This window comes from Vipera berus (genome assembly GCF_964194415.1).
Source record: "Vipera berus genome assembly, chromosome: 4".
Taxonomy (NCBI): Eukaryota; Metazoa; Chordata; class Lepidosauria; order Squamata; family Viperidae; genus Vipera; species Vipera berus.
The window spans coordinates 121,698,810-121,714,477 of record NC_138206.1 but is presented as its reverse complement, the minus strand read 5'-3'; the positions used below and the strand labels follow the sequence as shown (position 1 = coordinate 121,714,477).

The 15,668-nt window shown below is 45.3% G+C and overlaps 2 protein-coding genes across 2 annotated transcripts in view; one reads left to right on the top strand and one right to left on the bottom strand.

Annotated features, from left to right (window-relative positions):
• GTF2F2 (general transcription factor IIF subunit 2) overlaps positions 1 to 15,668 on the bottom strand; it is a 68,426-nt gene that overhangs the window by 17,905 nt on the left and 34,853 nt on the right. The window contains exon 6 of the mRNA XM_081328024.1: positions 2,886 to 2,967. Within this exon, the coding sequence (XP_081184150.1) occupies positions 2,886 to 2,967 (82 nt within the window). The remainder of the gene's footprint in view (positions 1 to 2,885; positions 2,968 to 15,668) is intronic.
• Positions 7,921 to 8,670, top strand: KCTD4 (potassium channel tetramerization domain containing 4; the record flags this gene model as incomplete). The annotated part of the gene is made up of 1 exon (XM_081328031.1): positions 7,921 to 8,670. The coding sequence occupies exon 1, from the start codon at positions 7,924 to 7,926 to the stop codon at positions 8,668 to 8,670; it is 747 nt and encodes a 248-aa protein (XP_081184157.1). The 5' UTR covers positions 7,921 to 7,923.

Below are 15,668 nucleotides of genomic sequence, written 5' to 3'. Positions count from 1 at the left end.
ACAATGGACTAGTCCAGGGGTCTTCCAACTTGGCCCTTCGATGACTTGTGGACTTCAAACCCTCTAGTAGTTCAGAGGAAGAAACTAGGCAGAAGCCAAATGAAAACAGTAGGATTTGGTCACACCGATGGAGGAGGAGAAGATCTGTAGCTCAGGGCTGAACCGTGGGGTCCCGGGTGCTCTCTGAGCTGGGTGGTTTCCCTGCAGAAGCTTCGTGACCCAAGTAGGGAACATCATCAGGGCTACAAGGGAGAGGAGTTTGCAGAGAGGAGGAGAAGGGGGGAGGGGGAGAGGAGGAGGAGGAGGAGGAGGAGGAGGAAGAAGAGGAGGAGGAGGAGGAGGAAGAGGACTGTGGGGTCCTTGGTGCTCTCTGAGCTTGTTGATTTCTTGCAGACGTTTCATGACCCAACTAGGGAACATCATCAGTGCTAGAAGGGAGGAGGAGGAGGAGGAGGAGGAGGAGGAAGGGCTGTGGGGTCCTTGGTGCTCTCTGAGCCGGGCAGTCTCCTTGCAGACATTTCATGACCCAACTACGGAACATCATCAGTGCTGGAATGGAGTTTGCAGAGAGGAGGAGGAGGAGGAGGAGGAGGAGGAGGAGGAGGAGGAGGAGGAGGAGGAGGAGGAGGAGGAGGAGGATTGAAGGTCCTTGGTGCTCTCTGAGCTTGGTGGTTTTCTTGCAGGCATTTCATGACCCAACTAGGTAGCATCATTAGTACTAGAATGGAGAGGAGTTTGCAGAGAGGAGGAGGAGGAGGACTGTGGGGTCCTTGGTGCTCTCTGAGCTTGGGGGTTTCCTGGCAGACATTTCACGTCCCAACTAGGGACCATCATCAGTGTTGGGAGGGGGTGAGGTTTGTGGAAAGAGGGAGGGAGCTCTGTGCTCTCTGAGCTTGGGGGTTTCGCTTCTCATCCCAAAACCTCTAAGTGGCCTCCACAACTCTCAGAGGGAGTGCAAACAAGAAGAGGACTGCAAGGAATCTAAACCCTTCCATTCTTCAGTCAGAAGCGAAGAATCATCTCGGATGAGAAGCAAAACCTCTTTGAGGAAAAACAAAGTCCGGTTGCCTTTGGGATAACTCCAGAGAATACGGGCAGAGGCCAGCCGTTGCTCCATCTTCAACCGAGAAGCCCGGGGATCCGAGTTAGATTTTGGAAGGCGTATCGGTGGTTGTGGACTGGAGAAGACAACACGAAGGTTCCTGGGGACGAATAAAAATTCCTCTCTGCAATCGCTCCAGGTGCTCTGATTTAAAGGAAAGCCAATCGTTTTATTTTGCAGCACCTCTACCGCTAGGAGTTCACGTGGAGAAATCTGCTAAAATGAGTCTTCTCCAGGGTTTTTTTTTTAAATTTTCTTTCATGCTCAGATGAAAAGGATCTTTACCTCCTCGGAAGAACTTTGAAGTAAGTGGTTCCTGGTATAGGGCAGCTTGGAAAAAGGACTAATGAATTCCACGTCTTTCGTGAAGCTCTCACGATCGAACTACAAAGCTTCTGGAGCCTTTAATTTTCAGACCTTTCTTCTTGAAAATATAACTTTTAAATGGAAATCTCTTTTAAAAAACCAGACACTCGAAAATGGAGCTTTAAACTTTAAACAGCAAGATTCTCCTTTTTTTCTCTATTTCTTTTCAGAAACAATATAAGGACTTCTAACAATAAGTCCTCAACTTATAACCGCAATGGAGCCCCAAATTTTTGTGGTTAAGTGAGACACTGGTTAAGTGGAGTTTTGCCCCATTTTATGGCCTTTCTTGCCACCGTTGTTAAAGTGAATCCCCCTTGAGGGGGCTTTTGGTCTTGTGGGATACATTAGCCCTGCAAGGTCAGGATCAGGCCCATGCGGAGTCTCCTCACGTCGTCCCGTTGAGTGACAGGCAGTCCTCCACTTATCACCATTCGTTTAGCAACCTTTTGACCGTGCGCACGCTGCTTATATGTAAGGCTGTAGGTCTATACGTATGTTGTATATAGTACGTTTAAATGTGCGTTATATATGTGTACACTTTGAGAGCAAGCAACTAAATTTCATTTTTAATGGGTGCCACTGTGCCCACAGTAAAAAAATGACAATAAAGGTCTATCTGTCTGTCTGTCTGTCTGTCTATCTATCTATCTATCTATCTATCTATCTATCTATCTATCTATCTATCTATCTATCTATCTATCTATCTATATCTATCTATCTATCTATCTATCCACCCATCCACCTATTCTCTCTATTCTCTTTCTATCTATCTTATCTATCCTATCTCTATCTATCTTTCTATCCATCCACCCACCCATCCATCCACCTATCCTCTCTATTCTATCTATCCTATCTATTTATCCACCCATCCACTTATTCTCTGTTCTTTCTATCTATCCTATCCTCTCTATCTATCCATCCACCCATCCTCTCTATTCTATCTATCCTCTATTCTATCTATCTATCTATCTATCTATCTATCTATCTATCTATCTATCTATCTATCTATCTATCATCTATCTATCTCAATCCATCCATCCACCCATCCACCTATTCTCTCTTCTCTCCATTTCTCTTTCTCTCATCTGTCTGTCTGTCTGTCTGTCTGTCTATCTATCTGTCTGTCTGTCTGTCTGTCTGTCTGTCTATCTATCTATCTATCTATCTATCTATCTATCTATCTATCTATCTATCTATCTATCTATCTATCTATCTATCTATCTATCTCAATCCATCCACCCATCCACCTATTCTCTCTCCTCTCCATTTCTCTCTCTCTCTCTCTCTCTCTCTCTCATCTCTCCATCTCTCTATCTACCCTCTGCCTGCCCATCCACCCATCCTCTCTGTTCTATCTCTATCGATCCATCCACCCACCCACCCATCGCGCCATCCCCAAAAAGGGGAGCCTCACCTTTTCAGTTTCATGTAACTTTCGTTGGCTGCCGGTCGGCATTCTGCCCGCTGGACCACGATTCCTTCCAGGGAGAGTTTTTCTAGAACAGAAGGAGACCCAAATTAGCACCAAGTCCCACAAAAAAAGAGAGAGTTTTTTGGTTCTGCAAAATACAGGCAGTCCTCGACTTAGCAGCAGTTCGTTCAGTGACCGTTTGAAGTTAAATCGGCACTGAAAAAAATTAGCAACTCAAGACCCTTGTTCAAACTTACGACCACTGCACCATCCTCGTGGTCATGGGATCAAAATTCACTGTCACGACCCACCCCAATCCACATCTTAGGAAAACAAAAACTCTTGGAGTCAGTTCTAGTCCAAAAGGAATTTTTACTAGGACATGTTTGGTTGTGGAAATACAAGACAGGACCTGGTATTGTTTTACAGATTGAAACTTTATAAACAGTTCCTGGTTCAACCCCCCCTTCCCTCAACCCCATTTGGTCAGCCCCCCATCATTTTACTTCATGTCATCCCTTTCGTGGGAAAAAGGGAACTTCAGATCTTTATGGTTATTGCCTTCTTCCTTTACAGATTCAAATGGAGACACAGGCCAGATGCCTCCTTCCCTAACCCTCCCCTTTGTTCCCCCAGTTCAAAAGGTTTCCCTTGGTCTTTGAAATAACCTAAGGCAGGCTGAATCCACATCCGCTCCTCCTTCCTCGGGAGATGGCAGAATCCAGGGGGGGATAATGTTTTAAACATACATTTATGAATGTGATATAAATGGATTCTGATATTCGGACAGTTGGCAACTGACTCACATGTATGACGGTCGCAGAGTCCCAGAGGGATCACGTGACCCCCTTTTGTGACCTTCGAACAAGCAAAGTCCATGGGGGAAAGCCGGATCCGCTTAACATCTGTGTTATGAACTAAACAGCTGCAGTGATTCCTGAAACAATTGTGGCAAGGAAGGTCGTAACAAAAGGGGGGAAATTTCCCTTAACAAATGTCTCGCTTAGCAACAGAAATTTTGGGCTGAACTGTGGTTATAAGTCAAGGACTACCTGTATGTATCCTGAAGTACTCTTCTCAAGACTTCGCAGAATTATTATTTTTTTTGGGGGGGGAGGGATGCTACAGAACCAGTTGATTCAACGATTCTAGTGACATAAACCCATTAATAAATACAGAAGACATTCCCCGACGTTATGAAAAGAATCAATCTGTCTTCTCTCGCACAGGTGTGCCAAATACACAATTCCGTGTTTTCGTCCAAGTCATATCAGCACATGGCTTTGTTCCACCGGAAACGCAGGACTAAGCGGCACACAAATAACTTCGCTGTTAATACAGCAGCTATTTTATAAGGTAGCTGAATAATATTTGCAGGGAAAGGAGTCTACGTTCTTTAAATCTGCTAATTTAATATGCCAATCAGCACGCACCTTCCTTACAGCAGGCTAACGACTAAAACCCGTGGCAGGAATTCACACGACTGAGGGCAAAAGCTTGGAAACCGGAAGCGTTGCGCGTGAACATTCCTTTAGCGTCATGTGTTTGCTTGTATATATTTAGTTTTGCGCAGTTTGTAGACCAAAGTAAGTGAAAAGAGACTGGGAGAAAACCAAGAGGAGAAACAGCCGACGATGGGAAAGGAAGCCCGTGAATGAATTTGTTACTATATACTTAAAAGCTAGCTAGAAAGCCCGTTTGGGGGTGGGGGGTGGATTGGATTGGATTTTAGAGTCTAAATTTTAAAAAAAATTAAATTTTAGAATGTATTTATTGGTTAGGGCTATTGATTTAACCTTATTTTAATATACCTTGTGTGTTGTTAGCGTTTTAATTGCCCTGTACACCGCCCCGAGTCCTTGGAGAGGGGCGGTATATAAATCTAATAAAATAAAATAAAATAAAATAAAATAAAATAAAATAAAATAAAATAAAATAAAATAAAATAAAATAAAATAAAATTAAAATAAAATAAAATAAAATAAAATAAAATAAATAAAATAAAATAAAATAAAATAATAAAATAATAAAATAATAAAATAAAATAAAATAAAATAAAATAAAATAAAATAAAATAAAATAAAATAATAAAATAAAATAAAATAAAATAAAATAAATATAAAGAGGAGATTCTAGTTGTCTCCTAGGCATGGAACTGGCCAGGTGACTTTGAGTCGGCCACTCTCAGCCCAATACTGGGAAGTCAAAAAAACAGAACAAAACACAAAAACACAACCAACACCATCCATCTACCAATCCGCACTGTGCAGTACGGTCAAATGTGGCCCATGATCTTCAGCAAAGGTCTCAGACTGCAGTGGATTGGTGTATGAGTGTGTGTGTGTGTGTGTGTGTGTGTGTCTGTGTGTCTGTGAGTGTGTGTGTGAGAGAGAGAAGAAATAGCAAGAGAGAATGAGAGAAAGTATGAGAGAGAGAGAAAGGGGAGAAAGAAAATAGGGACAGAGTAAGAGAAAGAGAGAAAAAAGAAAAAGAGAGAGACAGAGACAGAAAGAGAGAGAGAGAGAGGGAGAGAGAAAGAGAGAAAAAGAAAGAGAAAAAAGAGTAAGAGAGAGAAAGAGAATAGGGACAGAACAAGAGAGAGAGAAAAAGAGAGACAGAAAAAAAGACAAAGAGAGAGAAAGAGAGAGGGGGACAGAGGGAGAGAGAAAGAGAGGGGGAGAGAAAGAAAGAAAAGAAAAAGAAAAAGAAAAAGTGTGTGTGAGAAAGACAAAGAAAAGAGAGAGAGAGAGAAAGATTAAGAGAGAGAGAGAAAAAGAGAGCAAGAGAGAGCGAGAAAGACACGGAGTGCTTTTTAACAAATCTGATTGTATCCACCTGTTAGAGACGGCTGACCTCCGCAGCGTCTCAGGTCTAACTTCATTTCCAAGGGCTGCTTTAAACTCCACAGGTGGGGGGTGGGGAAGGCGCCCCCCCCATGACTAACTGCAGAACGCTCCCATCTTGCCTTGTGTGGCTGCTATGCATGGTTGCGGGGGGTGGGGGTGGGGGGGAGAAAGACGCGGCTGCTTTAAAGCGTGGGGCTCGGAGACGCCGCTTGGAGACCCCCTCCGGAGGGCTGCGCTGCTTCCGTCAGGAACGGTCCAGCCAACGGAAGGCTCCGTGCGGGAAACAGTTGTGGGTTGTCGCGCCTCTGTGACACCACAGACCCTCTTGCAACCCAGAGGGAAGCATTAAAACACCTGAAAAAGTCTGACCCAACACAGGCGGTCCCCAACCTCAGCGACCGTTTGAACTAACAACGCCATCAAAAGGGACCCCCTGGTGTCTGTTTCACGCTTACGACCGTCGCAGCATCCCCAGGCTATTCGGATTAAAATTTAGAAGCTCCTATTTAGGGACGGTTGCCGTGTCCCGGGAGGGGGGTGGGGGGTCCTTCTGACCAGCAAAGTCAAGGGGGGGGGGAAGGAAGTCGGGTTCATTTAACCAACGGGTTGCTAACTTAACCCCTGCAGTGATTCGCTTAACAACTGTGGCAAGAAAGGTGTAAGATGGGGCAACCTTCGCTTAACAAATGTCTCGCTTAGCAATGGAAATGTTGGGCCCAGCTGTGGTCCTAAGCCGAGGAACGCCTGCAGCTGGAAAGCCCACCTTGACTCCTGGTTCTCCGATTCTGACAAATACAACCCCAGCTCCTCCTACCTTCCTTTCGAAGGCTGCCTCCCGGGAATCGGAATCTGCGCTGCTTCTGGTCTGGCACGGAGACCTGCCCGTTTCGATTCCCCTACTCTTCAAGGGATCTCAGCCGTCTCTTTTCCTGCTGACACCTTGGTGCAAATGTTTGCCTTTTTCAAAACTCAGCCTCACAGCAGCTACAAACCGAAGGAAGCCAGTGGCTTCCCTCGCCTTTCTCCAAACCTGAAAGGGTTACTAAGGGACTGTGCTATTGGCATGCCAAGCTTTGACCAGCCAAAATCCTCTTATCCACAGAGAACAGGAATCCCATTTTTGCTGGAAAGAAACCGATCAGTCGAATAGACCTCCCCATGAATCCAATTTTCAACAAGTCCTCTTTTCTGTTGCAATTTGCAGGCGAAGCGTGGCTTTCTATCCTAAATCACACACACACACACACACACACACACACACACACACACAGAGAGAGAGAGAGAGAGAGACACAGAGAGAGACACACAATGCAGTCCTGTCTCTCAGGCTCTTTGAAAGCAAATTTCACCCCAGCAGCCCTACGTAAGTAAATCCACACTTCTTGGTGAGGATTTCAAAGCGGAGCTGCGGGATTTTTTAATGTTTTAATTGCTGCCTTTGTCTACAAAGATGCCCCCAGCTGACAAGGCAGATACAAAGCTCTCAAAAAAAACAAACCCCGAGTCTGCCGTCTTAAACGGAACGGGGTTGTTGTTCTTGTTCTTGTTATTATATTATTATTATTATTATTATTATTATTATTATTATTATTATTATTATTATTATTATTATTATTATTATTATTATTTTTATTAAAAGAACGCTTACGAATCCCTCAAAAAGGTATCTCGAGAAGCTGTTGCACAAAAGCACGGAATGAAATAAAGGCGTGCTCTTTGATTTCACCGTTTGCCCAAATCTAGCTTTCTGCCTGAAGGTTTCCCCCAGGCGGGCATTCACTTTCTTACTTTCCGCATCCCAGAAAAAGGAAAAGGAAAAGAAAAAAAATCTCCCTTAATAATGTCAGTTCTGGGGACTTCAAAGGGAAAAGAAAAGCCACTTTTTCCCTCTCCCTCCCCCCCCCTCCCCGCCTCAAGCATCCTCTTACCCTCACACGGTTAAATGCAAATTCAGCTTTCCAGACCTGCGCCTAGGAACGCGCAGCGCACACAGTTCCTACGCCACCTACTGCAAAGCTGAGCTGACAAGCTCATGCAAAGCTTAGGGCACTTCCTTCCAAGCCTCGCTTCCCGGGTTTTCGGAAGGAAATCTGGCCAAAGCAGAAAAGAGGGGCAAGGCGAGGCGGCCAGCCGGCCAGGAGGGCGATCCTAGCCATCACCGGAGCATCCCAGGCCGACAAGCCCTCCGGCGTGAAATGGAGAACGGGAAAAAAGGCAGCCAGTCGGAAGGCAGCGATCAAGGCAAGAATTCTAACACGTCTCCGGTGACTCTCAACGTGGGGGGCTACCTCTACGTTACCCAGAGGCAAACTCTGGTCAAATACGCCGACTCCTTCCTGGAGAGACTGGTGAACGGCAAAACGCTCTGCCCCTTCGACGCGGAGGGCCATTTCTTCATCGACAGAGACGGTCTCCTATTCAGGCACGTCTTGAACTTCCTCAGGAACGGGGAACTACTCCTCCCCGAGGGCTTCAAGGAAAACCAACTCCTGGCCCAAGAGGCCGAATTCTTCCAGCTCCACCTCTTGACCGAGGCGGTGAAATCCAGGTGGCAGAAGGAGCAGCTGGCATCCCGGGAGGCCACCTTCCTGGAAATCACCGACAGCCACGACCGTGCCCAGGGCCTGCGGATTTTCTGCAACGCGCCCGACTTCATCGCCAAGATCAAATCCCGCATCGTTTTGGTCTCAAAAAGCAGGCTGGACGGCTTCCCCGAAGAGTTTACGGTCTCTTCCAACATCATTCAGTTTAAGTACTTCATCAAGTCGGAAAACGGGACCCGGCTGGTTTTGAAGGAGGACAACACCTTCGTCTGCACCTTGGAAACGCTCAAGTTTGAGGCCATCATGATGGCCCTCAAGTGCGGCTTCAGACTGCTGACCAGCCTGGATTGCTCGAAAGGGTCGATTGTCCACAGTGACGCGCTTCATTTCATCAAGTAATGTCCCTGGCACCAAAGGCCTCAAAGCATGCAGCCGGTCGGCCTCCTTAAAACTTCCAAACATCGCCCGGCGGTTTACCCGGCGCTGCCAATCCCGGAGCCCGGCAGCTAATCAATTCATGAGAACTTGCGGTATGTAACATTTGTAAAAATCCACCTGCCAAGGTTCATTCATTGTGTCCGTTTTAATAACCGCCACCGTAATAAATAAGTAAATAAAAAGGTGTCTGTTAGATGTGATCAACAGCCAAAGCGAACGCTGAAGCCGTCTCCATCTGTGTTTGCTGGCTTTTGCTTTTCTCACGCAGATGCCAGGGGACGAACAGGCTGGTCTGCAATTCAGCGTGGACAGAATGCGCGGCTTCTTCCTCCGCTGGAGAACGATCAAAAAATGCTTCCTCGTCCTGACTGTTATTTATCTTTCTGGGCCGATCCTGGTTCAAGAGGGGGAAAACTGTGTGTCTCTCTAATGGTTGATGTTCAAATATGCAGCGCGGGTGCAGGAATTGGGCAGGTCTAGTTTAATGGACAGAAGGAGCAGGGGTGACATGATAGCAGTCTTCCAACATTTGAGGGGCTGCCACGAAGAAGAGGGGTGGGGTCCACCTCTTCTCCAGAGCCCCTGAAGGCAGGACGAGAAGCAACAGATGGAAACTCATCAAGGAGAGAAGCAACCTAGAACTGAGGGGAAACTTCCTGACAGTTAGAACAAATTAACCGGTGGAACGGCTTGCCTCCAGATGTTGTGGGTGCTCTGACACTGGAGGTTTTCAACAAGTGACTGGGCAGCCATTTGTCTGGAATGGTAATAGGGCAGGGGTCTTCAAACTTGGCCCTTTTATGACTTGTGGACTTCAACTCCCAGAATTCCTCAGCCAGCCAAGCTGGCTGAGGAATTCTGGGAGTTGAAGTCCGCAAGTCATAAAAGGGCCAAGTTTGAAGACCCCTGTAATAGGGTCTTCTGTCTGAGCAGGGGGTTGGACTAGATGGCCTCTGTGGTCCCTTCCCACTCTGCTATTCTGTAAATCATGCTGCGAGGTCTAAGAGATAGTGGGATTTGAAACCGTACACAGGCATCCACTTTATTTAAACTAGCCATACGGAAGATGCTAGACCATGTATAGTTCGGGATGTCATCCTTTTAACTATCCAAAGAATAGGAGGAAAGGAAAGGTGGGGAAAAATATCTAATCTAATCTCCTATTAACTTTGGTCCTTTAGAGAACAATAATTTAGAGAGTACACTGAGACAAAACAGTTCATGGTCCCAGAAAAGACTTTGATGTTATCTTTTTACATTTAAAAAAAAAATCCCCCCTTTTTTTTTAGAAAAGACAGGTAGTTCTGGACCACGATGGAGTCCAACATTTTCTGTTGCTAAGTGAGACATTGGTTGAGTTTTGCCCCATTTTATGGCCTTTCTTGCCACAGTCATTAAGGGGATCACCGCGGCTGTTAAGTGAGTAACATGGTTGTTAAGTGAATCTGGCTTCCCCTGCCTGACAGAAGGTCGTAAAAGGGGATCGCACAGACCGTCATAAATACAAACCAGTTGCCAAGCATCTGAATTAACCAGTGGAACTACTTGCCACCAGAAGCTGTGAATGTTCCAACACTGGAAGTTTTTAAGAAGAGACTGGCCAGCCATTTGTCTGAAACGGTATAGGGTTTCCTGACTGAGCAGGGGGCTGGACTAGGTGACCTCCAAGGTCCCTTCCAACTTCTTCTTCTTCTTCTTCTTCTTCTTATTATTATTATTATTATTATTATTATTATTATTATTATTATTATTATTATTATTATTATTATTATTCTTATTATTATTATTATTATTAATTATTATTATTATTATTATTATTATTATTATTATTATTATTATTATTATTATTATTATTATTATTATTATTATTATTATTATTATTTTTCATTACCTGATCATGGGGATGGTTAGAAGTTGTAACTGGGGGGGGGAAAGGTCACAAAAACACTTTTCCCAGTGCCGTTGTAACTTTGAACGGTCATTAAACGAACCATCCAGGACTACTTGTACACATTTGTGCCAAAATAAGAGGGGGCGGGGGAATCTAGTTAACCCGGCAGAGGAGAAGGCTACACATGGTGAAATGTGAGGTGCATACCACAACTCAACGCTAACACTGTCGAACAAGACAACCAGGTTTTCAATTGTTTCCCTTCTTAAAAACTCAAGGTTTTCCATCCAAACTACAGCAATGAAGTCTTCTGTTTTTTGTTCTTTTGTTTTGTTTTATCAGCAGGGAAACACGAAGCTTAAGCGCGTTGTAGTCGGGCGCTGATTCCCATTTACTACGACTTCCAATTATTTCTGCCGTTATCTTTGAGAGTTGACTTCGCTCCAGGGCAGCTTAGAGTAACCTGCTAACATATTAATCCGCTCACATTTTAAGCCGTTTAAAAACATCTGGATTATTTCCCACGGGGGGGGGGGGCTGACTGGTGTGTGTGTGTGTGTGTGTGTGTGTGTGTGTGTGTGTAGACAGGGGCAGGTCCCAAATTATTTTCTCACCTGTCTCCTCTTCCTACAATCCCCATCTCAGAACAAGGAACAACAGCAGCAGCCTCTATTACGTCGTCTCGAGACGAGAAGCCGATGCCGCAACAGGTGTGTTTGTGCACTCTTTGCTGAAAGGGAGGAGTCAGCATGGCTTTCCCTCTGGAAGCTTCCCACCGGGTCAAGCTGGCATTTATGGCCCTGTTGTACTGGTGGTCCTCAACCTACGACCGCGGCGGAGCCCAAAATTTTCATCGCTAAGCGAGACAGTTGTTAAGTGCCCCATGTTCAGAGAATCCCTGCAGTTGTTAAGTTAGTCACCCGGTTGTTAAAGTGAATCTGGCTTCTCCCGTTGCCTGTCAGAAGGTCGCAAAAGGGGTTCATGTGACACACATACACACACACCACGGACACTGCGACCGTCGTAAATAGGAGTCGGTCGCGAAACGTCTGGATTTTGATCACGTGACCCATGGGGATCCTGCAGGGGTCGTAAGTGTGAAAAAATGGTCATAAGTCACTTTTTCCCGCGCCACTCCTAACTGAACGGTCCCTAAACGAAAATGGTTGTTAAGTGGAGGGCTTATTGTGGTGGACCAGGACAACTCCACACTTTATAAGGCCTCCTGACGTAGTGCTTAGTCCCCAAACTCAATTGTGAAATTCAACTTTCATTTAAAGATTCATTAACCAGCCCAGTTCTTGAAGCTAATAAGCCTCTCTCCTTTCAGTCCCGGAATTTGGTTTTATCATAAACTTCCTAAAACAATCACACTAATGGGCACTAAGCGGGGTTCTTTTGCTTGCTTACATTGTGCCTTTGTTACTTTTACAAACAACCCAAGGCCGCAAACGTATACAACACAACGTCCTCCTCCAGGTTTCCTCACAGCAACAACCCTGTGAGGACTAGAACTCCCCGTCTCCCGGTGATTGGTCCAAAGTCACCCAGCTGCCTTTCACGGCTAAGGCGGGACTAGAACTCCCCGTCTCCCAGTGATTGGTCCAAAGTCACCCAGCTGCCTTTCACGGCTAAGGCGGGACTAGAACTCCCCGTCTCCCGGTGATTGGTCCAAAGTCACCCAGCTGCCTTTCACGGCTAAGGCGGGACTAGAACTCCCCGTCTCCCGGTGATTGGTCCAAAGTCACCCAGCTGCCTTTCACGGCTAAGGCGGGACTAGAACTCCCCGTCTCCCGGTGATTGGTCCAAAGTCACCCAGCTGCCTTTCACGGCTAAGGCGGGACTAGAACTCCCCGTCTCCCGGTGATTGGTCCAAAGTCACCCAGCTGCCTTTCACGGCTAAGGCGGGACTAGAACTCCTCGTCTCCCGGTGATTGGTCCAAAGTCACCCAGCTGCCTTTCACGGCTAAGGCGAGACTAGAACTCCCAGTCTCCCGGTGATTGGTCCAAAGTCACCCAGCTGTCTTTCACGGCTAAGGCAGGACTAGAACTCCCCATCTCCCGGTGATTGGTCCAAAGTCACCCAGCTGCCTTTCACGGCTAAGGCGAGACTAGAACTCCCAGTCTCCCGGTGATTGGTCCAAAGTCACCCAGCTGCCTTTCACGGCTAAGGCGGGACTAGAACTCCTCGTCTCCCGGTGATTGGTCCAAAGTCACCAAGCTGCTTTTCATGGCTAAGGCAGGACTTGAACTCATGCCCCCCCCCGGCCTTAACCACGAGACGAAAGTAGCTCTCTTAACTCTGCAGGGATGAAAAAAGAGACATTTCTTCCACCAATGCTTTGTAAAGATTCCAGTCTAGAGAAGCCGCGCTCTCTTAGCACTCTGGCGTTTCTGTCGTCAAAAAACCTAAACGGCGAAAGAAGACAAAAGTTTGGGGTAGAGTAAAGGGATCCACTACATTTCTCAAAAAAACGTCTTTGTCGCCTGCTTCTGTCCAGGATCCTAGGTCAGTGGGCAGCTCTATTTCCTGTCTCTAGAACACATTTGACACACAATAGTGTGATTTACATCCGAGGAGCGAAAAAAGAATGGGTGTTTTAAGTTTTACGTTTTATAGGGTGTGATGCTGGACCCCCCCCTTTCCGAAACTCAGAACACATTCTGTTAAATTCGCAGATGGCACCAACCTGTCAGGAGTAGCCAACACCCTAGAAGACCAACCCAGGATCCAAAAAGATCTTCACAAACTTGAACAATGGGCCCTGTCCAACAAAACGAGTTTCAACGTGGAGAAATGCAAAGTCCTACACTTAGGCAGGAAAAACCAAAGGCACAAATACAGACTGGGCAAGACCTGACTCAAAAACAGCCACTGTGAGAGGGACCGTGGAGTCCTAGTGGACCATCACTTGACCATGAGCCAGCCGTGTGCAGCAGCAGCCAAAAAAGCCAATAAAATCCTGGCTTGTATAAACAGAGACATAGAATCAAGAACATGCAAAGTATTAGTACCGCTTTACAAAGCCGTAGTAAGACCACACCTGGAATACTGCAGCCAATTTTGGCCACCACGTCACAAAAAAAGATGTTGAGAGTTTGGGGAAAAATTCAGAGAAGAGCAACTAAGATGATCCAAGGCCTGGAGACTAAAACATACGAAGGACGGCTGCGGGACTTGGGTTTGGCTAGTCTAAAGAAAAGAAGAAAGAGGGGTGATATGATGTAGCGGTATTCCAGTACTTGAGGGGCTGCCACGAGGCAGAGGGGGTCACATTATTCTCCAAAGCACCAGAGGGAAGGACAAGAAACAATGGTTGGAAACTGACCAAAGAGAGAAGCAACCTGGAAGTAAGGAGAAACTTCCTGACAGTGAGGACAATTAACCAGTGGAACAGCTTGCCACCAGAAATCGTGGGTGCTCCATCACTGGATATTTTTAAGAAGAGACTGGACAATCATCTGTCAGAGATGGTATAGGTTCTCCTGCTTGAGCAGGGGGCTGGACTAGAAGACCTCCAGGGTCCCTTCCAGCTCTATTCTATTCCAAATTATGCTTTGGCCTTACACCCTGGGCCACGATTACAGCTAAGCAAGTATTTTATCCTACAGGAGGAAGGCAGCAGCCACCGCTAAAAGCGACTTCTGTTTTGCAAGCTACACAGCGCAAAACGTAAAGAACTGTGAGCAAACAGTACAGAAAAGGCATTGTAATTAACAGGTCTGCCTTCTCTGCTATTAGTAATTTCCTGATTTAAGGAGCGAATAGAGTGTTCAAATAAAGCAGTTTCCCACTTTTTTTAAAAAAAATTAAAACACAAGGAAAAATTGGGTCCTGCTGGTGCACCATCTGCTGTCATCTCACTTCTAATACGGCAAGCTTCTGGGACTAACTGCCACGCCAGAGATACAGATCCCAAGGGAATGTGTGGTGAAGGGTTGGGAGTCTCCAAGGCAGTTGGCCCTTTTATGACTTGTCGTGGTGTTGTTGTTGTTGTTAGTTGCAAAGTCGTGTCCGACCCATCGCGACCCCATGGACAATGTTCCTCCAGGCCTTCCTGTCCTCTACCATCTTCTGGAGTCCTTTTAAGCACGTGTTTTATTCTATTCTGTTCTGTTCCATTCCATTCCACTCCATTCCATTCCAATATTCTATTCTATTCTATTCTATTCCATATTTTCTATTCTATTCCATTCCATTCCATTCCATATTTTCTATTCTATTCTATTCTATTCTATTCTATTCTATTCTATTCTATTCTATTCTATTCTATTCTATTCTATTCTATTCTATTCTATTTTCCATTCCATATTTTCTATTCTATTCCATTCCATTCCATATTTTCTATTCTATTCTATCCCATTCCATTCCATTCCATTTCTATTCAATTCAATTCTATTCCATTCCATTCCATTCCATTTTTTCTATTCTATTCTATTCTATTCTATTCTATTCTATTCTATTCTATTCTTCTATTCTATTCTATTTTCTATTCTAATTCCATTCCATTCCATTCCATTCTTAGCACAATGCCTCACGAGGTCAGTACCCCAAAGAGTGGTTTTAGGAAGGATGGAGGGACTTGGAGTCCCATCTGCCTTTAGAAATAATATGTCACGGTATCCAAATAGCGAAATCTGCTTAACCCTTTCTCCAAAAAAACAAACAAAAAAAAACCCAGGATCTGAAACCAGTGGATCCTTTGGTTTTTAATTTGAGGCCAATTACAGCTGTCATAGAGAAGCCATTGCAGAGGGAAATTGCGTTAGGAAAGAAGTGGAGTGCTTGAGGCTTATTTGACAATAATTACTCAATTCAGTAATTAGTGGAGGGAAATGCACAATTCTGGTAAATTGAGGGCAGAGAGTAAGCACAGCCTCTCTTCCAACAAAAGAGACAAGCTTTCCCTGCCAACATAACTCCATCTACCCAATTTTCAACTCCTGAATGCAGGTATCTGAAAAACACATCACTGCTGAGAAAATAGGAGTGGAATAAAAATCGAGAAACAAGATTTCTTAAAAATATAAGAGTGTCAGAATGTTAATTCTCATCGCACGTCTGGAT